This window comes from Osmerus mordax, chromosome 2 (genome assembly GCF_038355195.1).
Source record: "Osmerus mordax isolate fOsmMor3 chromosome 2, fOsmMor3.pri, whole genome shotgun sequence".
Taxonomy (NCBI): domain Eukaryota; kingdom Metazoa; phylum Chordata; class Actinopteri; order Osmeriformes; family Osmeridae; genus Osmerus; species Osmerus mordax.
In genome coordinates this window covers 17,396,024-17,421,336 of record NC_090051.1, presented here as the reverse complement: position 1 = coordinate 17,421,336, position 25,313 = coordinate 17,396,024, and the positions used below count along the sequence as shown (strand labels likewise).

The 25,313-nt window shown below is 48.3% G+C and overlaps 1 protein-coding gene across 1 annotated transcript in view; it reads left to right on the top strand.

Moving 5' to 3' along the window:
• Positions 1 to 24,786, top strand: part of satb2 (SATB homeobox 2) — a 31,830-nt gene extending 7,044 nt beyond the window's left edge. Inside the window, exons 2-13 of the mRNA XM_067227796.1 lie at positions 1,404 to 1,616; positions 4,788 to 4,973; positions 10,423 to 10,549; positions 11,237 to 11,360; positions 11,854 to 11,956; positions 12,767 to 12,817; positions 12,909 to 13,492; positions 14,258 to 14,470; positions 15,100 to 15,186; positions 15,875 to 16,027; positions 16,662 to 16,849; positions 21,481 to 24,786. Coding sequence (XP_067083897.1) covers positions 1,404 to 1,616; positions 4,788 to 4,973; positions 10,423 to 10,549; positions 11,237 to 11,360; positions 11,854 to 11,956; positions 12,767 to 12,817; positions 12,909 to 13,492; positions 14,258 to 14,470; positions 15,100 to 15,186; positions 15,875 to 16,027; positions 16,662 to 16,849; positions 21,481 to 22,156 — 2,705 coding nt within the window. The 3' untranslated portion in view covers positions 22,157 to 24,786. The remainder of the gene's footprint in view (positions 1 to 1,403; positions 1,617 to 4,787; positions 4,974 to 10,422; positions 10,550 to 11,236; positions 11,361 to 11,853; positions 11,957 to 12,766; positions 12,818 to 12,908; positions 13,493 to 14,257; positions 14,471 to 15,099; positions 15,187 to 15,874; positions 16,028 to 16,661; positions 16,850 to 21,480) is intronic.
• The last annotated feature ends 527 nt before the right edge of the window (positions 24,787 to 25,313 follow it).

Here is a 25,313-nt window from a genome sequence, read left to right as displayed (position 1 = left end):
TAGAAATGAGAGGCAATATCCCGTGTGAGAGGAAGAGATGGGAGAGAAGAGGGAGAAACGGAGGGAGGGGAAGAGAGAGACAGAAGTGTGGATTTGTGACAATCATAGCAGTGACCAGGGAGGTCAAAACGATGACCCGAGGGCTTCAGTAGAGAGGATACGGGCCTTGATTGCCTTTCTCAAACATGAATTACGCCCTAGCTCTCTTTGTGTCTGTTTATTTGTTTACGTGTCTGTTCGTTCGAGAAAGGTTTGTCTATCTTTTGATCTTTTGGTCAATAAAACGTCTTCCATGCTTTGAACATAGAAGAGGAAACTCTCCACACCTAGACAGTACTCAGTCAAACCCTCCTCATTCTGTCTTTCCTCCTCTCTCCATTCTTTTCTCCCCCTCTTTGTGTCTCTCAGACCCAGGTCACACACGTTAGCTGAGGGTGCCAAGGGAGCAGCAATGCTGCCAGTTCATTTGGCTTTTGTGGGAGAGCTCTTTGATATTTGGCAGTGCTTCCTGGCAGGGTAGCTTCTCTGATGGGCATTACCAATATTACAGCACCGTCTGGCAGGCGGTGAACAGAAGCAGTGCATCCCTGACGCACGCACGCACGTTCACGTGCTTCAACACACACAGACACACAAACGCAAACGTCTGTCCGGACGGAGTTGGTTCCGGAGTTGACATCGCAGACACTATGGTGGCCGCCACCCACCACCTACCACCCCATTCTCCTAACCACACAGCCCAAGTTTACATACCCCACACTCTGGAGCAGAGAAAGCTCATTTCTCCCTCCCCCCCCACCCCTCTCTTTCTCCCAGTCTCTCTCTCTCTCTCTCTCTCTTTCTCTCTGTCTCACTCTCTCTCTCTCTCTTTTTCTCTGTCTTACTCTCTCTTTCTCTTTCTCTCTGTCTTACTCTCGCTTACTCTCTTCTCTTATTCTCTTTTTCTCTCATATTCTCTCTGTTTCTCTTTCTCTCTTTTTCAGTTTTTCAAATTTTCTCTAAAGTTTTCTCACTCTTTTTCTCAAATTTTTTCTCTCTCGCTCCCTGCACTAAACTTCCTGTTTGTTGATTATGCAGATAAGTTGCCAGGCTTGTCAAAAACAAGATGGCGGAATCTGGAATGGAAGAGTGTCCGTTGCACACACACTAATCTATCCGTGGGTGTGGGTCCATCAGAGCTATGTGAAAGAGTGCTGTGTGAAAGAGGGCATGCTGACTGTGTGCCTATCTGAATACAGGTGTTGTATTCTCTTTCTTGGCCATTGCTTTTTTGGCTATTTGGGTATCAATGTGGAAGGATACATTTCGTGACCAGTTTCACAGTTTTCTACACTCCCCCCACCTCTCTCTCTCTCTCTCTCTCTCTCTCTCTCTCTCTCTCTCTCTCTCTTCCTTTCTGTCAGACCCTTATCCTCTGACTGGAGTCATCCCAGGTGGTTGGAGGGGGATGGAGAGAGGCGGGGAGAGCCCCCGCATGCAGGACAGTCCTGAGAGGAGGGGGGCCAGTCCGGACCTCTGCGGACCCCCGCCTGGCAAGATGGGACGTTTGGAGCTCAATGGAAGTCCCACCGGACCACGCCTCCGACTCAACGGCGCCCCCCAAAGGCCCCTGGCAGGTAGTGCACCTTAAAACCAGTGTACCCCCCCCCCCCTTAGATCAGAGTATATACTGTATGTATAGCATGTCATATGTTTTATGGTCCAGAACTCTGGACAACTTCTCCACCTCATTACACCCCCTCAGGAATCTCATGTACAGATGTATGTGTAAATCAACTGAGTCATTCAACAGCATCATTGCAACACTAGTAAACCCTGCAATGAGTGTGGTTAGGTTCACTTCGAGATTGTGGAACCATTGGCGTTTTAGTATATACACTAATATCTCAACATTCTTTTTGTGTATTGTGGAACTCTGACTGTTGTAGTCAATTCTTATTGTATGTGTTTTATCTTGTATTTGTCTGTCTTTTGCTATGTTTTGTATTGTGCTATGGACAGTTTTTTGTGTGTCCGGCATAAAAATAAATAAATAATAATAATACAGAGCGATACATAAATTCAACTATTAAATACACTCAGTACAGCATCTATATGCTGTTTTCTACAGCACCTTGTTGTGGCATACATTCTCAGTTCTCATAGTAGGGCCCAGTGCAGTGTTTTACAGCACTGTATAATGAGCCTAATCCAGGCCGTTGAGTGTAGATCAATCTAATCCTATACTGGGCCAAGCTTCTGAGATACAGCATAGCCAGAGGGGTGCCGTGGGAACAATATAACATTGAGTTTACCAAAGAAAGTTCACTTGATTTATAATCTACAGCTACAGGTTATCGATTGTTGCATTCATAATGTTTTGAATGGGCCTGTTGGTGTGTGTGTAGGTGACTGAGTGTGTTTGCATGTATCAGTGGGTGTGTGTGTGTGTGTTTCAGGGGGAAGGGGACAAGGAATGGAAGGAGAGGGAAGAAGGAGAGGGAAGAAGGAGAGGGTAGAAGGAGAGGGTAGAAGGAGAGGGAAGAAGGAGAGGGAAGAAGGAGAGGGAAGGAGAGGGAAGGAGAGGGAAGGAAAGGGAAGGAGAGGGAAGAAGGAGAGGGAAGAAGGAGAGGGAAGAAGGAGAGGGAAGAAGGAGAGGGAAGAAGGAGAGGGTAGAAGGAGAGCGTAGAAGGAGAGGGAAGAAGGAGAGGGAAGGAGAGGGAAGAAGGAGAGGGAAGAAGGAGAGGGTAGAAGGAGAGGGAAGAAGGAGAGGGAAGGGCTTTTCTCCTCTTCCTTTTCCGTGGGGTTTGTCTGTAATGAGGGGTCGTCTTTGATGAAAGTAAACTCATCAGCAGTAGCACACACATACTAATAAATACACTGCCACCCTTACACCTCACTTACTCTGCATACATACAAACATACATATTGTTAAAATGTATCAAAGCAGAGAATTCGAAAGGCTCTCATAACATGTGGATGCTGCTGTTGTTCCAAATCTCTTGTCGGCTTCAGATAATAGCAACACAGCAACATACTAGTATATACTAGTATATATTATGCTATTCCATAATGCTAACCCTATACACAGCAAATAGAATTTGTGGAAACATCAAAGTAAAGAACATGTAAGAGAGATAGAGAAAAAGAGAGAAGAGGAGAGAGAGAAAGCGAGGGGGAAGAGAAAGAGAGAGAGAGAGAGATGGAGCGAGCGAGAGGGAAGGAGAGAAAGTGAAAGTGAGAGAACTGCTTGGAGCTGCTCTGTGTTGACAGTTATATTTCCCTGTTGGGGGAAATTCACTTACTTGAATTGGCTCAGAGCTCCAGTGTGTAATTCACTCCATAAGAGCCCAGAGAACTGGAAGCTACGTGATTAATGGGAAGGAAATAGAAATATAGGAATTGACTGATTAAAACAAGGGGAGGGAGAAGCAGGTCTAATGCTGATGCACATCATGTGTATGCATGGAGAGTGTGCATGTGTATATGGGTAGGGGGCATGGCCGTGTGTGGTTATACAGTATGACTGGAATGTGTGTGTGTGTGCAAGTGTGTGCGTGTGTGTGACTTTGCATTCTGCCATGCTCTTATTATTAGTGCTGGGACGTTGCCTAATGCTCTCAGTTCATCATTTCTTTTCAGGGCCTTAATTAATTGCCAGGCGACAGGTGGCCCAAACCAGAAACCTTTTAGGAAAAAGCCTGATATTGGTGAATGGGGAATGCTGCTGGCAGCGTGAGCCAGAAGCACAGCATATATGATTGTGGGGTAGAAGTCTGGAAAAGTGATGATTATGGAAATAAGCACTGGAGTGGGTTGGGACGTCTTTGACTCCTTTTTTCCGTCACCTGTCTACACACAATACCCCCAGGCTGAAGCTCCAACATGTTTTTGGTATTTTTAGACAGCTTCTCCTTTCTACAAATATGTGCGAGTCTGAGAGGATCGACCATAAAGCAGTTAGGCGTGATACTTTGTGTACTTACATTGCACGCGTTGAGCTCTTAACGCTTGTGAAACATAAGCACCAATCATCTTGGTACTCGGTGCTGTCACTCTTTCAAGCTTTTACTGAAAACAATGTGTCTCTATGGCTTTGTAATTTGGAAGCTGAAAAGTGTTCTGGCTCTAGCCTTTCAAATGCTCCCCCCTCTGTCTTCACAGGACGCTAGGCTACCCTCTAGCAACCTCTCTGACAGTTACAGAGAACTTACTGTTCAGTACCACAACTGTGTAATAAATTTGCATGTCCAATGTGTGATAAGTAACGGCAAGTTTAATCTTTTATTACCTTGTTTGAATCCCAATCAACCAACCCCTGTAGTTTGAATTTACTGTGAATGTCAGCATGGCCAGATTTAATGAATAGTACAAAATTATAAAATTGTTTTAGGAATTGTTAAAACTTTGAAGTTTAGACAATTGGTAATGATACCAGATATCATTGGTGCCAGGTTTATTTCAGTATTGACAATGTTTCAATATAGTCAATAAAACCTTTGAATACTGTCTTTGCATGTCCGTTGTGATAACAATTGTTTCCCCTTATCTCACTTTACTTAGAAGGAACCTAGCACACTAATGAAAACAATTGCAATATCTTACTGACAAAACACTTTATCTAAAAAAACTGTTTAAGATAACATTCACTGTAGCAGGCCTTCATCAGACAGTTATTGTACAGGAAAGTTATCGTGCAGGAAAGGTATCATACGGATGGTAGGTCATTTTTCCCTAAATAAACCGAATCTCAGTCCAACTGTCATGTCTTAACATTCTCTTCCCCCCACCCCCACCCCCGTCCCCAGGTCTGATGATCCCAGTCTTCTGCGTGGTGGAGCAGAGCGGGGAGAGTGGCGTGCAGGTGGAGGCGGAGGGTCGTGAGGAGCATGCCGAGTTTGTCCTGGTGAGGAAGGACATCCTGTTCTCCCAGCTGGTGGAGACGGCTCTGTTGGCGTTGGGGTACTCACACAGCTCTGCAGCCCAGGCCCACGGTGAGTCACACGCTGCTCTGGGACCAGTGTTCTGGGACCAGTTCATACAGCAGCAGAGTTAACAGCTGATCTAGAGCCAGCTCTAGACAGTATGACTCAGTGGATTCATATCACCAGCCATAAAGGCTTCAGCTTCTGCTCAGTTACCATCTGATCTAGGACTAGCTTGCATAATGGAACCTAATGATTGTAGCCATTGCTCAGTTGGACACTGTTCCAGTATGTTCTTAAGTTGCCATGGAAGGCCTGGAGACTAAAGCATTTTTTTTTAACAGTCTGAAAAAGTCATTAAAGTCAGAACAAAGAGTTGAGGAATGAGTCTCGTCCCTTCAACAGCTAAAAATACTATTTGTGTGTGCCAGTGCCTGTGTTCATGTGTGTATGGAAATGTGTTAGCGAGCATTAGTGTATGAGTGAGAATGTTTATGGCGCTGAGTGCTATGCGAGCAGCCTAATAACACAGTGATTCACGGTATCACACATGGTTGTCATCTTCAAAAGGACAGTGGAGTTTACTTCTGTAAAGTATGCAGACAATTCCAACTGGAGAACTACTGCACGTTAGTCAATGGCGACTCGAGAAACAAGTGAAGCTAGCAGCATACACTTGCATAAACCCATCCACTTTTAGCCACCCTTAAATTTATATGTGAGTGTATACTCTTCTGAAAACTCTGTTTTGGATATATAGATAGGCCCTTTCATTAGGGGCAAAGGCCTATTGTGATACGCGAAGACACGTTTGTAATGGTGCTTCCATGCTGTGATAATGTGTGTCTGCGTATTCGTGCACAGGTAATCCCACTTTACTGCTTCAAGGTCAACAACTCTTATCTCTCCTCTCTCCTCAGTCACACTCCTCCTTTCCCCCTCTGCTCTGCCAGGCTACCCCAAACCTACCATGTACCCTGTGACCCCCAATTCCATTCACCTACATGACTCTTTCAGGGACTCCAATTAACCTGCACACAACTGGCTGATTGATTGATAAGGATAGAATAAGGATCTCAAGGAAATAAATCTTTATCATCAGGATGAACTATATTCACACCCTGAAAGAAACTCTAACATTAGGCACCTGGTCTATGTTTCAGTTAGCCTGTGGGCTATTTTCCATTTAATTCTTATTTCCTTTTACTGCTTTCCAATGATACGATGCAAATAAGAATCATTTGAATATCGAGTGTTGATCAACGGCCAGGATATTAGGGCTGCTCTTTGAAACTGGATGTATATGGTTGCATTGGAGGCCATGTAAATATCGTATTAACTGCTCTCTCTCTCTCTCTCTCTCGTGGATGCACACAACAGCTGGTGTCAAAGACTGGACTAGTCTAGCAGAGATAATCAAATTTCTGTCTCTCTCTCTTCTCTCTCTCTCTCTCTCTCTCTCTCTCTCTCTCTCTCTCTCTCTCATAGCAATTCACTATGATCACCTGTCCACACCAATCCAATTGTCCTTATCAAAGCCAGACTAAATGATCAGAATCTGGGCAAACAGTTGGTAACCAACAGATACAGCTACTCACCTTGATCCCTGTCAAATAGTCACAAACAAATGCACACACACACATACATACATACAAACACGTTTGAATACTGTACAGCAGCACACACACACTGGTGAAATCCCCTTGCCCCCCTCAGCTTCATGAAAATGAATGCTTTTTGTTTTTTAAAACAAGCGTTTATGTTAAATGAATAATTTCTGGCTTAAATTATACATTTTTTCCTCTGCGGTCCACAACCAAAATTACACAGTCCTTCTATTTTCTCCCTGTTTGAATTGTGCCCTGCATACTTGTGTCCCAGCGGTATATTTAAACTGCCCTGGGAGGACCACGGCCTTTCTTTAATTAGCCCAGTCAGCAATTAACTGGAGATATTGTTTATTTCAATTATAAGGGTCTGAAGGCTTTTATAGAATGGTATGGAGCAGACCTGTACTTTTCGTTTTTTTAGACAGTTAACAGTGGTCATCATCGGACAGAGCAAAACAGAGAGGCTGGATGTGTGTTTCTGCCACGTCCCCCAGGGTCAGACAGACAGCCATACCATGTCAACATGTTAGTGACCATCCAACTGAACATATATAGGCCTACTGTGAACAGCATTCTTGGCTCTCACGCAGTACCATATTGTGACGGGCCACTGACTTCTCCTCGTTCTCTCTCCCCATGAAGATGGGGTATGGCCCGTCACATAGCAGTGGACAACTGCAACCGGGTCGTGAAATGTGGGTCTCAGTGTCCTATAATGGATGGTTCCACCTCTGCAATGGATGGTGAAAGGCCAAAACTGGAGATGGCAAAATAAATATCTATTAGAGTGGCGTTTTATGATGCAGCGGTGACCAGTTGTGTGACTCGAAGATGTCGGGTTTCCCTTGGACAGTGCCAGGGAAGAACCTGGAACCAGTTTGGAACCGACCCTGCGTGTGTGTGTGTGTGCAGGCTGGGGTATCCATTATGACTTCCATCGAACAAATGTGTGTGAGAAAGAGAGAAATAGAGAAATAGAGAGAGAGCAATAAAGAGAGAGAAGGGGGGGGGGGAGAGAGCGGTGTGTGTTTTTGTATGGTTTTGCGTTTGTGTGGATGGGCACACAGAGACACAGGCCAAACCACTAGTTAGCCACATGAAAGAAAATCTCAGGGAGAGAGAATTTTAATGTGGAAATGGGAACAATGATTTCTACTTTTAAATATGGACAAGAGGCAGGCTCCTCATAACAAAGAACTAGAAATGATGGATCCATTAATAATGCATTCACCACTGCTGTGTGTGTGCGTGTCTGCGGGTGGGCATCTGATCGCTGGCATGTGTTTGTCTTCATCTTTTTAGTGCACGTCTGCCGTCTACCCAATCTATGCGTTTCATCCTGACCTGTACAATGTCTTTGAGGGCAGGACTTCTTCTGTCCTCATCGTTTTCATTGCTTCCTATTCCATTCCTTCCTTTTGGGTTACATGGTTCAGTCAGGATTTGTCTATGGTTCCTCTGCTCCCCCAGGGCCCAGTTAGTCTGCGGTAGCCTGGATTCTGTGCTGCACAAGCAGACAACAAGGAGAACCGCCTGGCCTGTCTGAAATCAAAGCCAACCAAGCTCTATAAACACTCACAGACAGGAGAGAGAGAATAGGATCTGAGAGGCCAGAGAGGAGGCGGGGGGGGGGGGGGGGGGGGGAACTGATACACTTAAATTGTCTTCATCTGTGTCCTTAACTTTTTTTCCTCAACAATTTTGTATCTGGTAAGTAAGACACGAGTTCTCTTGAATTTGTAGAGCAAACGTCACATCTCCTTCGAATAGTTTGATTAGAAGCGATGTATTAGTCGATAGCCTGTATTGTGTGAGGGAGCCAGAGATCTCACAGGGAAGGAAAGCTGAAGGGTGAGAGAGCGATGGAGGGAGGAGGTTGTCCAGACCCCGTCTGGCTCTCATTTAGAGGATAGTAATGAGATTAGCATTGTTTATGTTTCACAGCTCAAGCCTGAGTCCAGTGTGTATGTGTGTATGAGTGTACGTGTGTATGTGTGTATGTGTGTGTGTGTGTATTTGTGTGTGCTCATTGCTCATAAATGTACTGTATACTATACAACTTTATGAGGTTCTTAGTGTTTACATGGCTGCTTTGCCCCAAAAAAGAGTCCCTTAGTCTTCTTTCTCTATTCTGCTCATATTGGTTCTATTTGAAGGATCTGTTTGACAGTTATAAGCAACATGAAAGAACAGCCATAAACTACAAAGAAACTCTTTTTAACAAACAGCAAGGAAGCATTCATAAGAAACATTTTTAGTCTTGCAGAAAATGGGTGAAGCTAGCTGCTGGCATGGCTCTTGGGTGGCGTGTCATTTCATCAGCTGACGTCACTTACACAATCACTGCAGGTGTTTTAATTGAAGGTCTAGGCCCTCTGCTTTACGGGACTTAAATACTGTATGCATCTGCGTGTGACTTTACTATTTATTTGTGAAATGCTCTTTAATGTATTGGGAAAAGGCTCTAGTTATAATCTTTCTGCATCCCCAAATGTCTCTGGAGGGGATTCCTCAATCAATGACTCCTCCTGAGGTTGCTTCCATCTCTCTTTCTTCAGTTTCAGGGAGTCTTCTCTTTTTCTGAGGTTTTAGGTTGCTTATTGATACAGATCTGTTGGTCTCTGTAGAACCTTTGACTTTGCTTGTTAAAAGGGCTGTGGTGCACACTAAGCTTGATATTATTTCCTGTTCTCCAGGGGATTCATTTACAATGCTCTCTGCCTTGTTATTGTATGTAGGTGAGCTATGCTAGCTGCTCCAAGGCAGGCTTTATTTTTGCTCCTTAGAGAGAACCACCACCTAAGACAAACCTATTTCAATTGCAATAAATGTTTAAATCGATATGTGAGTGTCTTGACAGAACTGTCATGACGGGGCAGTGAGATTCCTTAAGACACTATCTGGTGCGCTCAATGTTTTCGGCAGTGTTGGTACAAGGACATTAGTGGCAGCAGTGGACCTGTCTAACAGCCCACCTCCTCCACAGCACGGCATTTCTGAAACCACACTGGCCTGCTTTACTGCATCCTATTAGGATTGATCACATGATGATTAACCCGTTTTATGGAGGGTGTATTAGCAGATGAGTGGTTGTGTGGACGACCCAGACCCTCCGCAGCGTTGTGTGTGTCTCAGATGTGTGTATCTGTGTGTGTGTATCTGTGTGTGTGTGTGTGTGTGTGAAGGAGACCTACTGGGTGGGAGCCTCGTCCGAGACAGATAGCTCTCTAATAGATAAGGTGTGGCTCCCTCTTGTCTGTTTTATGGCCCAGGATGAAACCGTTCAGCTGGGAAAGAGAAGAAGAGAGAGAGACCTTCAGACACATATCTACGGACAAATCAACACAAACAGACAGCGAACACACACGCACACACTCAGTCACATGCCAACTTGCACGTTAGCACCATGAAGTTCAACACCCTAGACAGAAAACACACATGCACACACTCATGCACACACACACACACACACACACACACAAACACACAGTAATCCCTGTGTTTCCCCCCTGTTTGTGCTGGGTGTGTAGTGTAAGGAGATTCAGGCTGTTCAAGCAGTGGATGGGGCATGGTGCCGTTGGGCTGGGCGCCTGGGCTCCATCAGCATCTCTATTTCATGGAGGATTTATTCTGGGCAGCATGGCAGGCATCAGCATGACCAGGGGTTAAGCACTGTGGTGATGTCATGGAACAAGACTGTGGTTGTGTTCTGAGGGGGGGATCAACAGCGGTTAATGAAGTTTACCTTTCTCTGTTACCTCCAGACCATCTTGTTTTCACTCAGCCTCACAGTGTGTGTGGGTGTGTGTGTGTGTGTGTGTGTGTGTTGATAAAGATGATACGTTTCTCACAAATAGGAACCATTTCTCACCGTCCCTCTTTCTCCCTGTCTCTCCCCCCTTTCTCAGGCATCATCAAGGTGGGCCGCTGGAACCCTCTTCCCATTCACTTCCTGACAGACGCTCCAGAGGCCACAGTAGCCGACATGCTGATGGAGGTCTACCATATGGTCACCCTGCGCATCCAGCTGCAGAGGTTAGAGTCAGGGGTCAGGGGTCAAGGGTCAAGGGCATGGTCAGACTTTTCTTGTGATTCCGCGAGTAGAAGTGAGGGGAAAAGAGAGGAAAGGTGGATAGTATGCGTGCAGTACACACACCACTGTAGAGACTTATTTGGGTTAGGCTACAATACAGATTTACCATCTAGCTACATCCTTCTACTCCAGTGTCCACTGCTTTATCTATAGAATGTGCAGAGACACATTCCAACCCTGGAAACATTTGAGTTTGATTACAAATTAAACGACTGTCTCTAATTGGGTAACTACACTGGCTCAGTGTAGACCCTCAGTGCCATATTTATAAAATAGGGAACTGCAATATCTAGACTGTGAGTGGAAAGTTAGCCAGAGATAGACAGGCCAACAAGCTTAGATTTATCTCTTATCTGCTCCTACAACATTAAGTCACAGTCAGCACGGGTCCTGGTAGACAGATAAAGTCAGATCAACGCCAGATGGTTGGAATGTGGTCTTCATTGTGTTGCTGCATTCCGTTCAGGTTTGTTTACAGCGGTATCCCTGGTGATTGCGTATGTGTGGCACATAATCTCAGTTTTGTCTGATTTAATGTGGAACAACTAGAGAATGGGTCAGTTGGGCGGGGGCTCTGGTTCGAATACGAATGTCGAGTGTAACAAAGTGTGTTTTCTTGGTTCTGGCAGCTTCGCCAGGCTGGAGGACATCCCGTGTGAGCAGTGGAACCACGCCACGGTGAGGAACGCCCTCAAGGAGCTGCTGAAGGAGATGAACCAGAGCACCCTGGCCAAGGAGTGTCCCCTGTCACAGGTAACTAACACACTTTTTTTTAAACTGCTTTTATCCCTACACCTGGCTTTGCCTGTCCTCTAGCCTGGCCAAAGATGTCAACCATGCCCTTGTACCTTCAATGCAAACCGCGTCATTCCCTATGGAGGCGTGTGGCAGGTCTGAGGGATTGATGTGTCTGTGCCTGTGTATGGAGCTCCCTGTGCGGGTGTTGATCTCAGCATCAATTGCAAGCATATGTGTCTGTGTGACTTGGGTCTGGAGAATCCAAGTGTGCCCTGGCTGGAGTTTCCCTGGGTGGCTTCCCATGATGATAAATGTGTTGTCTTTTTCAATGTGTGTGTGTGTGTGTGTGGGGGGGGACTCTGTGTTTGTGTGTGTGCGAGGTTGAGTGTGACTTCTTACATTTCTCCCTCTCTCTCATGCTCTCTCTCTCCCTCTCTCCCTCTCTCCCTCTCTCCCTCTCTCCCTCTCTCTCTTTCTCCTTCTCGCTCTCATTATCTCCCCTCTCCAGAGCATGATCTCGTCAATAGTGAACAGCTCCTACTACGCCAATGTTTCCACGGCCAAATGCCAGGAGTTTGGACGCTGGTATAAGAAATATAAGAAGATCAAGGGTGAGCGCTCTGACATCCAATATATTGAAACCTACAACGACCATTACTGCACTTCTCAGACACATAATCAATCAGAAAAGCCCCATTGATTGCCAGCGGTTAGTTAGTTAGGCCCTGGGTTAACCTCAAGAGAGGGTAAAGGCAGAAGAAGAGCTTATGGTTACAGCTCTTTGCGTCTGTATTCATGCTATATTGAAAGCTTAGCACAGTTCTTATTAGAACCAACTGGTGTCCTTGGTTGTCACCACAGGGAGTTTAACAGACCACCACCCCCTTCCCCTGCCTCCTCATGTCCTTATGACCCAAAATGGCTGTGACAACCTCTCTCCTCTGTGGTTTATAACCCCATAACCCTCCCCCCTTGTCACACACACACACGCTCACACCCACACATACACAGACACACACCGACAAACACACACACACACACACCACCTTACCACAGCCGCCCACAACCCTTTCCATATTACCCAAAAGCTAAAGATTACACAGCACAAATGCGGATCAAAACCCAAACACACAAGACAGAAAGAGAAGAGAGACAGTGAGAGAGACAGTGAGAGATAAAAACAGAGAGAAAGAGGAGAATAAATGCAAGCCAAGGAGTGTCAGGTTCCATACAACGTCTCTAATATTAGTTCTGCTCTCTGCTTGACAGAACACCAGATGTAGACATTTAGAGTTCTGCCATTGGCTGTTTGACTTACCACTTACCAGTATCTCCAAAGTCCCTTTCTCTAACAGAGAGCTTTGATATGGGTTTCATATATTCTGGGATCCCTTTCTCACTGAACTTGTTTGGTTTATCAGGTGACTACCTGGAGAAGATCTGGTGTGGAAGAGACAATTCGGAAATCAAAGGTGAGGAAACAGGTTTTATCAGTTTTTTTTATGCCTTTGATTTGATCAAGGCCACACTCACCACCCTTTGCCTTTTCCCTTGTGCCCCCAGTGGAGAGAGACAGCCTGGCCGACTTCTGTGTCCTTGGTCAGAGACCCCCCCCTCACCTGGCCGGCCTGGCCCAGCTCAGCCACCTCGGGGGTGGGACTAGTGGCCCCCTTCTTAAGGGAGGTTCTGGAGACTCCCAGGCCCCCTCTCAACCCTCCCAGCAGCAGACCCAACAGCAGCCCTCTCCCCACAGCCAGCTCCACCACAGCCCCCCTCTCCGTGGCCAGGTTCCCCAACCACCCCCTCCCCCTGCCGGACTCCAGCCCCTGCTGGGACCAGGAGGGCTCCTCTCCCCCCAGCTCTCCCCACAGTTAGTCAGGCAGCAGCTAGCCATGGCCCACCTCATCAACCAACAGCTAGCCGTTAGCCGCCTGCTAGCCCACCAGCACCCCCAGGCCCTCAACCAGCAGTTTCTCAACCACCCTCCCATCCCGCGGCCCTGTAAGGGCGGGGCTCCAGGCGACCTGGGGAACAACCCGTCGGCAGCAGAGGTCTCCACTGACATCTACCAGCAGGTCAGAGATGAGCTGAAGAGGGCCAGTGTCTCCCAGGCAGTGTTCGCTCGCGTGGCCTTCAACCGCACACAGGTACTTATAATGTAATGCTGGCTGGAGGGGTCTGGGGCATGGGAGGACATGGGGTATAGTGGGCAAGTGGTACAGTAGTGGCGTATAGGGTATGGAACTGGAGGTGTGCTTTGATGAGTGTGTGGGGTGGGATCAAAAAGGGTGCGGAGCTGGATGTGTGTTGTCTGTGTGTTTGGGGTGGGGGGGGGGGTCGTCTAGAGTAGGAAACTGGAGGTGTGGTGGGTGGCGGGCGGCGGCGAGGAACGATAGAGAGAGTATAAAGGAAGTGAACATAAGTGGCATAAACGAGCGTGGCTGCAGGGCCTGAAGACGGCCACACAGCACCTGAACGCGGCCGTGCTGAATCAGTGCATCCGCAGGGCTATTCCTGTGGTCCCTCCCACGGGCTCCAGGGTCTGTCCGGGCCACCTCTCCGTGTGGTGGGGGAGATAAGCAAGCAGAGCTGGCTGGCGGCGGCTTGCTGTGTCTGCTCGCCGTGGCTCCCTTTCCTCCCCCACCCTCCCAGCAGCACACGCACCTGGTGCATTGAGGTTCCGGCGGGCGCCGTCACGCCCCATTAGAGCTTACACGGAGCCCACATCAGAGCAAGGGGTGGGCGGTCACCTACCTATCTACTGCCGGGAGGGCAGGTGGTGTGGCGCGTGTGCGTGTCTGCGTTTTGCTTGTGTGCGATGGGAGCGGTTGGCTGCTCTCATTCTAAATGTGTGCGTCTGCGGTGTGTGTGTGTGTGTGTGTGGCTGCCGGCCGCGTGTGTGTGTACACCAGGGCCTGCTGTCGGAGATCCTGCGGAAGGAGGAGGATCCTCGCTCGGCTTCTCAGTCTCTGCTGGTCAACCTGAAGGCCATGCAGAACTTCCTGAACCTCCCTGAGGGCGAGCGTGACCGTATTTACCAGGAGGAGCGCGAGCGCAGCATGAACCCCCCTGTGGGCCTGCCTGCTACCCCTACCTCCAGCCCCGGAGGCCCCCGCCTCTCACAGGTAGCAACTACCCTACACCCCCCCCCCCCCCCCCCCAAAATGAAGCCACTCTCCCCTGAAACTCACCTGCAGCAGGGCCTGCGTGTGGTGTGTGTTTGGGTGCATGCGTGGGTGCATGTGTTTGTCTCTGTGTGTGTAGATGTTAGTGTGTGTGTGTGCGGACGTTTATGTGAGTGTGTGTTGTGGATGTGTGTTTGTGTAGGTTTGGTGTGGATGCAAGTGTGCATGACTGTTCATGGCAGTAAACCTGCCTGGTGTTTTGTTAGCTTTGTGTTTTGATTCCAGTCTTGACCAGCATGATGAAGAATGACCGAATTTGTTTTGTGTTCTGTAGATAATTTAGATTTTGTGAAACCATAAGGCCATGATATTCCACCTACTGCATGTACAGTACACATATTTACTTCGTACCAATGTAAGGGCAAATATAATTCAAACAATATCTAAAAAAAATCTAAAATTGCGAGTACTTACCCATGCAGAGAATGCAGTACATGGAAGAATGTTTTACAAGCCTGTGCTTGTTAGCTTACAGACAGAGATGTGATATTACAGAACTATGTTCAGACACAATGAGACAAAGATTAATTGATTATAGTCTGACCTGGTTTCCGTTTGGTTCTGTACAGAAGGTCTGGGAGAGAACCCTGGATGAGCAGCTAACTCCAGATGCCTGGGCCTCTATTTGGAAGAATAAAACCAAAATCTCTAACTCGGTATGCATTATTTAACAATCAAATGTTTCTCTCTCTCTCTCTCTCTCTCTCTCTCTTTCTCTCTCTCTCTCTCTCTCTCTCTCTCTCTCTCTCCCTCTCTCTCTCTCTCTCTCTCTCTCTCTCTCCTCCCTCCTCTCTCTCTCTCTCTCTCTCGCTCTCTCTCTCTCTCTCTCTCTCTCTGTCCCTCTCTTGCTCTTTCTCTCTCTCTCTCTAACACACATGCACACACATACACTCGTATTCTCTGATGCAAGACCAACCTGAACTCTGATCTAAATCAGAGATGCATTGTGTGTTATCATTATTATGTCTGTATACATTATCGTAGCATCGTTTATTCTGGGGGAATGTGAGATGGCTTGTCCCTGCATGCAGCTTCAAACATTGTGTACAAAAGCTAAGTGAAATTCAGGGCACACTAATTCAAACAGAAACTACAAAGCAGATGTAAGAGAAGGACATACTGACTTTCATCTATAAACATGGTCCATGTTAGAACATGGAAGGAAGTATAGATGTACATGCACTAACATTTTTCAAAACATTGACTGATCAACTGATTGCCTGTCATGCTTACTTGGTGGTGGACAACTGACTTTTATATTTGATTCCTCGTCCATCCCTACCACCTCTCCTTCCTCCTCTCTCCTTGACCCCACCACCTCCACTCCCACCCTCCTCTCTCTAGCCAAAGCCACCAGGCCCGGCCCCAGACCTGCCCTTGAAGCTGGAGTCCCTGGTGAACATCACCTCAGGCATCTACGACGAGATCCAGCAGGAGATGAAGAGAGCCAAGGTGTCCCAGGCACTGTTTGCAAAAGTGGCCGCCAACAAGAGCCAGGTAAGAACCTAGTCTGACCCCTGACCCCTTGACTTGGTTCTGGTTATAGACGGGTATGACTTGATAGGTCTGTTTGACTATTTGCTGTCACTGTGTGCTTCAGCGCGTGTGTGACTACGTGCGTTTAACAGTGCACGTGTGTTCAAGTGTGGGTGTGTTTGTGTGTATGCAAACCTTCAGGTGTGTGTGTGCTTGTTCATGCATATATGTGTGTGGCAGCTTGTGGTTAGCGAGGTCTCCCAGGTTGGAGGGTTCGGGGGTGGCTGGGGGTCATGGCTGACTGCACCCATCTGCTGCAGCTGGCCTGACGGAGCGAGGGATGCGGAGGGCACAGGGAGAGGGGGATGGAGAGAGAAAGAGAGACAGAGAGAGAGCTGATCAGGTTATTCACACTGCATGCAAGGGGAGGATGGATGCACACAACAGCTGGTGTCAAAGACTGGACTAGTCTAGCAGAGATAATCAAATTTATGTCTCTCTCTCTCTTCTCTCTCTCTCTCTCTCTCTCTCTCTCTCTTCTCTCTCTCTCTCTCTCTCTCCCCTCTCTCTCTCTCTCTCTCTCTCTCTCTCTCTCTCTCTCTCTCTCTCTCTCTCTCTCTCTCTCTCTCTCTCTCTCTCTCTCTCTCTCCCTCAGGGCTGGCTGTGTGAGCTGCTGCGCTGGAAGGAGAACCCGAGCCCGGAGAACCGGACCTTGTGGGAGAACCTGTGCACCATCCGGCGGTTCCTGGCCCTGCCTCAGACCGACAGAGACCTGGTCTATGAGGAGGAGTCCCGGCACCACCACAGCGAGCGGCTGCACACTGTCCTGCACCTGCCTGCTGACCCACAGGGTGAGAACACACTCACTCACTCAACCACTCACTCACTCACTGACCTACTCACTGACTTACTCCCTAACTCATTCACTGTCTCATTCATTCATTTAGTCACTTGCTCAGTCACTCACATACTTATTCATTCCCTCACTCACTCACACTCTCACTAAGTTATTCACTCCCTCACTCCCTCCCTCCCTCACTCCCTCACTCACTCACTCACTCACTCACACTCTCCCTAAGTTATTCACTCCCTCCCTCCCTCACTCACTCTCCCAGACTTGTTTGTTCATTATTTATTTATTGGAATAATGGAGTACACGTACACATCTGCACACACTAACAGGCACACACTCGCACACATGTACATTTGATTAAATGGACTTTTCTTATTGCCAGCCAGGGTTGTTACTGAATTACTGTAAATGCACAGAGGACTCGCATGCATTTATGCATTATAAAAACTAAACACACACGCACGCACACACACACACACACACTTTCACATATGCACACACTTCCCTACAGTCCTAGTAGCATTTCAGAGCCAACATACTTCGCAGTAGCTGCAGAAGTTTGTGTCCTCACTGTTTACCTCTGACTCTGGGAAAGATGGCATCATGGCTTTCACTTGATCTCCTCAACACAACAGCCTCAGATCTGTGAGCGACATGCTGACGTTTGGGAACATGGGACGGGACTTCTGGATCAGAGATGAGGGGTGGTACGGGTGAGGAAATGCCTTATTAGACGAGGGAGGGGGTGACGGAGGGCTGAGGAAGGAGGAGGAGTGGGGACACGTGGGGAGGGCTGCGAGGAGTTGAGGAGAGGAGGGGGCGTGCGCACCACCACACACTCTCCAACACACATCCTCTTGTGTCATCCCCCTGCGTTTAATCCCAGAGCAGTGTGCTTCAGGCCAGGAAGGAAGCTGTGGTGACTCCATTAACACATTCCACCTCTGCTCTGACACAGAACCCAGACCAGGCCAGAGCAGACTAAATATACTAGCCAGCCCCGTCTGGCCCTACCCGCTACTTCCATGTCTAATCACCCCTCCACGGAGGGATTTTGGGCAGCCACACCTACCGTAGATGAGAGTAGGAGGGGACAGAGAGAGTGATGGAGGGAATGTGTGGTGGAAGGATGATCATAGAGAAGATGAGGCGATTTATGGATGTTTTAATGGAATGTAAGGGTGTATACGGTCTATGGGAATGTCCCACTGTGTGTGCATGTTTTGGTGTGGTGTGCGTGTGCGTGTGTGTGTGTGTGTGTGTGTGTGAGTGTGTGTAGCAGCTGGGACACATGTGTGGTCTGTGGTGGCAGGCTGGCTGGAGCCTGGGGGTGCCGGGACTTGATCTGGGGAGAGGCAGTCCTTACTGTGTCAGGACCACAGCAGCCACACACACAGTTCCTTATTATGATGCTATATTCTGTGCATATGACACGGGTACATACTGACTGAATACGATTTATCAATAATAAACCTTCTCACGCCGCTTGTGTATCAATGTGTGGGTGATGGTTAGGCGGCATGTGTGTTCATGTGCGTGTGTGTAGTATGTCTAGGTCAGCCTTTCTGCATGGGACACCATGCTGTTAGCGTGTGGCGTGTGCTGTGTCTGCGTGTTGGGGACTGTGGGAGTCAACAAAGTCAGCGGCAGTGCATGCCCATTAGCTCCACAGGTGGTGTGTGTGTCCGTGTGGGTGTGTTTGTACGCCTGTGTGTGTGTGTATGGGTGTGGGTGTGTGTGTGTGGCCCAGCTCTGCCTTGCTCTAGTCCCCTGTGGGACCAGCATCACATTTCTCCATGAGTGACCCTGTTCTGACACTGGCTGCTTCATTCCCCTGGTCTATCAACAGCACATATTTATATGAGTTTAGCAGTAAGTGCATCCCTGTGCTAATTTGGCGGACGCTGCCCTTATGAATAATTTCTCTATTGTTTTTGCTAAATTGGATTCTGCTGCGTGCTGGTGGTGGTAGATGTTCTTGAGACCCCAGTGTGGGCTTGGGGACCCCCAGAGTGCTACACTAGAAAGGCCCCTGCCAAAAGCCCCCTTTTTCTTAACTCCATTGCCCCCCTTTTCTTTTTTTTTCTTTCTTTCTTTCTCCCTCTCTCTCTCTTTTTTTCTCTCTCTATCACTCTCTCTCTCTCGTTATTTCTGGGTTTTATTTTTCTGACTTTTACTGAAGCTCAGCAAGCCCAATTAACTTAATGCTTTAATTACAAATAAGTGGAATAAATACAAAACACACGATTCACCAATAAACGTACTCTAACACTCAAACACACGCACTCTCTCTCTCACACACACACACAGAAGAAGGCTCACTCACGAATAGTGAACGGGCACACTTCCTATCCATACTGTCTCAGTAACTTGACATTCATACAACCCTTTATGATACATCAGTGTACAACTAGTATGTGTACACACACATACACACAACAGAAAAAACAAACACATCTAAACTCATCTCTTCCCTGGGCACACACACACACAGAAAGAGAGATGAAAGAACACTCTGATTAACAGGAAAGGTGAAGTCATGCAGAACATTGAGAGAAAAGTGAATTTTCCATCATTACGTATTTATCTACGTGTTAATGGTGTCTCTGGTGGTAACTACCTACACACACACATACCCACAAAAACACGCACACAAACACCCACACATGCATTCAACACACTGGCCCCTGGAGGACCAGCCCTCATTAAGGAGAGGATTCATATTTCATGTTATAAAATTCTTTCATAGTTCCATGCTGTAATTTGCCTTGATTTGCATTTAAAATGAAACGTTTTTACTCCAAAGCAACGAACTCACAATCTTGCTTGGTTTGAATCGAGAAAAGAAAGTCAAATTATTCCATGAGAAGAACTGCCTCTTTTCAAAGATCCCAGTGATTTGTGGTTGTGGGCAAGGATCACTGTTGTGCAGCCATGAAAGTGACTGACATGGTGAACAAAATGGGGATTTACCATGGCTACAAAGGGATGAGGAGGGTTAGTGGAGGGTAACGGTGTAGAATCAGGGTCTCAAGGAGGCAGAAGGATGAAAGAAATGGGGAAAGGTCTGTTAGGGCAGACTGGAAGGGAAAGAAGGAGGGAGGGAAGAAGGCTATATTAGAGTTGTGGTTGAGTCTGAGCTTGAGCAACGTTGGCTTGGCAGAAGCTCACTTCATTAGTGTCCCTCAGCATTAGACAGGGGAAAGGATGGAGTGAGGAGGAGAGAAGACAGGAGGGAAGAAGTGACAGACAAAGAGACGAGAGAAGTGAGAAAGAAGGCTGAGCAGATAGCGATGTAGGAAAGAGGGAAGAGGAGAAAGAGGAGAGGAGGAGAAACACAACAGAAGAAAGGGGAAACTGCTGGGAGGACAAAGACAAAGGAGAAACAGAGAGGAGAAAGAACGGGGGAGAAAAAGAGAGCTATGAGGGTTTGGCTCTAATCTCTCTCCCTACCACGGACATCATCATTAGCGCATGAAGGAGAACAGGCCTGTGTGTGTGTATTTGTGTCTGTGTGTGTGTGTGTGTGTGTGTGTGCATGTGACCGATCATTACAAAGGGTGGGGCTGTAAGCTCACTATGCCTTACCCTCAATTTACCTATTAAGAGTTGTATTGTTTTACTGGATATGGATGTGCACATGTGTGTGTTTGTGTATACAGTACGCATGTGTGTGGTCCTTGTTAGGCCAGCAAACAGACAGCTATCAAACTCCTCTGTCTCCGTCTCTCCACCGCTGTCATCATTATTTCTCAATCCTCTCTGTGTGGTTGCTGTTAGTTTCACACGGTCGTGGACGAGCCCATAACTGACAGATAGAATTAGAGAGGGTGTGAGGGTAAAAAAAACTGCAACCCTACACTTTCTGTAAATCATTCGGACCCAAAAGCCCCCACAAGCGAAATCAGAGCAATTTCATGGTCTGGTCTGGCCCTCGATATTATTTAAGTAATACCCTGTCATTATTGAAGAGGCAGAGAAAGGCGACTGACTATTATCTTTATGTGGGTCCTTTAATTTTAATGCACCACAGATTTATAGCTCTGTATTCCTGACTGGAGGAGCTGGGAGGGTGGTGGTGGAGGCCGGGAGGTTGGGGGTGGAGGGGCAGGGAGGGTGGGGGTGGAGGGGCAGGGAGGGTGGGGGTGGAAGGGCAGGGAGGGTGGGGGTGGAGGGGCAGGGAGGGTGGGGGTGGAGGGGCAGGGAGGGTGGTGCCGGGAGAAGGTGTAGTCGCAGAGACAGAAAACCAGTGAGGAGAATCAGAGTACCAATACCAAGACTGCACCTATAAACAAACATTGTGGCACTGCATTTAAATTGTGAGCAAGGAACTGGCTGGAGCTGGGGTGGTTTGGGGGACACATCTTACTGTAAAGGGAGTTGGTTCAGGGTTTGTTGGTCTAGATAAACAGTGAGTTTTACTATTAAAACTCGACTATTAAAACTCCAACCGAGGCCTCAGGTCAGAGCAGAGAGACATGAATGTGTTCAGGGTTGGCATGTGAGCTATGACGCTTTTGTTTCCTATGCATACATACACCTACAAACACACACACACACACACACTCAGACACACACAATGTGGTATCGAATTAGTTGATGAGGGGTCACCACACCCCACTAACCAGTTCTACTGTCTTTCTCGCCAGGCGTTGCACAGACCACCTCCACAGCCCCTGAAGGACCACCACCACTCCCCCATGAGAGAGGACCCTCTGCCTGCCTCCGCCAATGACGACGGCCCACAGACCGCCGGGTCAGGAGGCGGCGGCGGCCTCACAGGAAGCAGTGGAAACACGTGCGCCAAGAAGCCTCGATCACGCACCAAGATCTCCTTAGAGGCGCTGGGGATCCTGCAGAGCTTCATCCAGGACGTGGGGCTGTACCCGGACCAGGAGGCCATCCACACCCTCTCCGCCCAGCTGGACCTGCCCAAACACACCATCATCAAGTTCTTCCAGAACCAGCGCTACCACGTCAAGCACCACGGCCGGCTGAAGGAGCTGGGGGAGGGATTGGCCGTCGCTGGGGGCGTGGATGTCAGCGAGTACCGGGAAGAGGAGCTTCTCTCCGGTTCCGAGGACCCAGAGTCCAGCGAGGACGGCCATGAGGAGATGTACCCTTCCTCGGATGGAGGAGGAGCAGGCGGAGGGACGACCGCGGTCCCCACGAATCTAGCCCCGCCCTCTGGGAACAGCCAAACCCAGGACGAGGCCAAGGACCAGGGACACACTCACCCCCGAGGCCCCAGTAGCTCCTCCTCCAGCCCCCGAGAGCAGGCCGACTACCAGAGATAAAGACCCCAGAGACAAACACGGAGAGAGAGAGAGAGAGAGAGAGAGAGGGGAGGGAAGGAGAGAGGGATAGAGGAGTGAGAGAGGTCAACGACTGAGAATTGGTGGGAGGACTGAGTAGGAAGTGACAGGGATTCAAATGAGCAGACTCACACTGACAGACAGATAGACAAACAAACAGGCGTGAGTTCTAATCAACCTCTCTGACAAAGCCTTGTGGGCTATCAGAATGATAGCATGAACATACACAGTTACCTCAGCAGCAAGGAGCAGGGATATTCTGTGAGAGGGCATTGGTTAGATATAGTTTTACACAGAGGAAGTATCAAACACACACACAAACACACCAGTCTGTGGTCTTCTGTCTACAACAGAGTAGGAACATATTATCATGGTCACGTATCATCTTCACCACTCTTTATATTAGTCGATCCCAAACATGCAGCTAGACCCAGTTGGAGTCTAACCTTCTCTTTCCAGTGACTGCTCTCCTTGTTGTCTCTACAACACCCACACACCAAACATGGGGTCACACCCACTAACCGACCTGAGACCAAATGCAGAGGAGCTCCAATTTCTCACGATGCAGACTGCAGACGCTATCCTGCTACTCCACAGAAAGACTAACCATCCCTACAGGAGGTGGAGTCCCTCCCTTCACCCACACACATCGACTTTCCTCCCCCAAGCTCCCATCTCCCCTCTTCCCCGTTCTGCACTCAACCCACACTAAAGGGGCGTGTACTCTCTCCTTTTCCCTCAACTCTCAACCAATCACACCCTAGTTCCTCTTGCCGTCCTCCAGGCCCGTGGGATTTAGGGACTCACCTAAGAGACAGAGGTTTGGCTGGAGGTGCAGAAGGTCCAGGAGGACATGGTGTGCAAGCACAGTGGATGCTGAGGCCAGTCCAGCCATGTTGTGTCTGTATGGAGACAAAGGGAGGGACAAAAAGGGAGACCCAACCAAACAGTCACTTTATGTGCAGTAACCCACCCATTCACTTCCTCTCCCTCCCTCTCTATCTAACCCTAACCCTTCTTCACCACCACCCTCCCCCCCCCCTCGCCCCCATTGGTGCCCACGGTGTCCTGTTTAAACCACACCTACCCGCACTTAACTCCACCAACCCTATTTATTGCTACCTTTATCCATGATTATTATTATCATTATTGTTATTATCGTTGGTATTATGGTTGTTCTTGCTGTCATCGCTGTTATTTTGAGTTCTGTTTTGACGGTTTTAATATTGGCTTTCGTACACAGCGGTTGGGGACAAGATTTTTTTATTTTTATGAGAGCACACTGCCAAAAGAAAACAAAGTGGAAGAAGAAGAGGAGAAAAGAAGCAGTTACTGAACGTCCTTGAGTAAAATATATTGTTTTTGTCGTTTTCCAAAAACACACAGACTCAGCCAATCAGTGGGTTCATCCAGTCGTGTGACGCAGGAAACAAGGGGAATAAAGTCTGCTTTTGCCTGCATATGTTGACAATCTACTTTTTGAGCCATTCAAAACATGGTTGTAAATGTGCGAACACACATCCCATACTCGAGTGGCTCGTTGTCCACATGAGATCCGTGTCTCCAGTCAGCTGCTGCACATCCAGTGAGGGCTGACCTGCCTTGTCGTCCTAATCGCAGCCATCGTACACTGTGTTGCAACGAGCGAGAGGAATCAGAGGTGACGAACAACAGCTTGTCTCACAGCTTCCACTTCAAGGTTCCCAGTGCAGGCTACACACACACACACACACACACACACACAGACAGAGAGAGACTGTGAGGCGAACCCTGCATCACTCCAAGCCAATCAATTAGAGGGCTGTGTAAAGCCGGCGGGGCCGAGGTCCCTAATAAGAGGCAGCGCTTGGGGAGGGACAGTAATTCACGTTGAAATGCTTCCCACCCTGGCAGGCCTGCGCTCTGCTCTGGGGCTCGGCCCGCAGGGAGCAGCACAGCACTCTCCCAGCTCAGAGGTTCTGAGCGGTAGAACACAGAGCCGTTTTTCCTCGGAAGCCGAACGGTTCTGGCTACAGGGAGAGTCCAAAGTTCCCAATGGCAAAACCAAACCGAACCAACACACCATGGTCTATGCCTGTGGAAGGATTCCGTCGCAGAGCCTCTGGTGTTGAACACGCTTCTCTTCTCAGCCCTCCTGAAACGCACACAGATACAGCAGTAGCCAGCCCATCTCGTCCATCCAGCCCAGAGATACCATTAGGATCTGTGATCAGTGATTGGTGCATCAATCAAGCTCCATTAGCTATCTGCGACCCATGAGGTCTTTGTGTAAATGAGTCGAGTGGAGTAGCTCACCAGCAGGGGTATTGTTATCGCTCAGTGGGCCTCACGCCATGCCACACTCACACCTGTCAATCAGGAGTCCTGCTCTGCCCCTGTATTTATAGCTGCCGCACACATACATACACACGGGCATGTGCACATCTACATGCACACATACCATTACCTCTCTCCGGTCCAGTGACGAGTCTTAGCACTGATGAGAGGTGGAGGTCAACTTGAGATCGGTGTTTAACCTGCCACAGGGGGGGTTCACACAGTGTGTGTGTATGTGTGTGTGTGTGTGTGTGTGTGTGAGAGAGAGAGAGAGAGAGAGAGAGAGAGAGAGAGAGAGAGAGGGCACAGCATGTGGGTTTCTTTCACTCTTGCTACAGTAGTGATACCGGAGAAAGAAATTCTGCGAAACAATTGAGCCCAAATGTTCCTGATGAGTTGGAGATCTGGGGTCAGGCTCGTCTCCCCTCTCCTCCTCCCTGCTGGGAGATAATCACCTGCCCACGCTGGGACAGACAGGGGATGAAGAGCCCAGCCGGGCCCCAATGAGGCTCATTCAATCAAGCTAGGCAGGGGGGAAACTAGCTTTGTCTGTCCGTGTGTCAGTATGTATCTAGCTTCGACATAGTCATAACTGCAAAAAGTGTCATGCAGATAGGTACGCTACCATGAATTCCGACTGCTTTAAGATATGGTTGTTGTTGTTCATTTGTGGTATAAGGGGAGGGGGCGCGTACTGCTGTGCCTCCTGACTAAGCACAATCCTCCACTGAACGGTCCGGAAGACCTCGTCAGATGGCTCACTGTATCTATGTTCAGCCTGCCAGTTCCTTCCTAGCGGACTTCTCGTCATCATCACCATCCT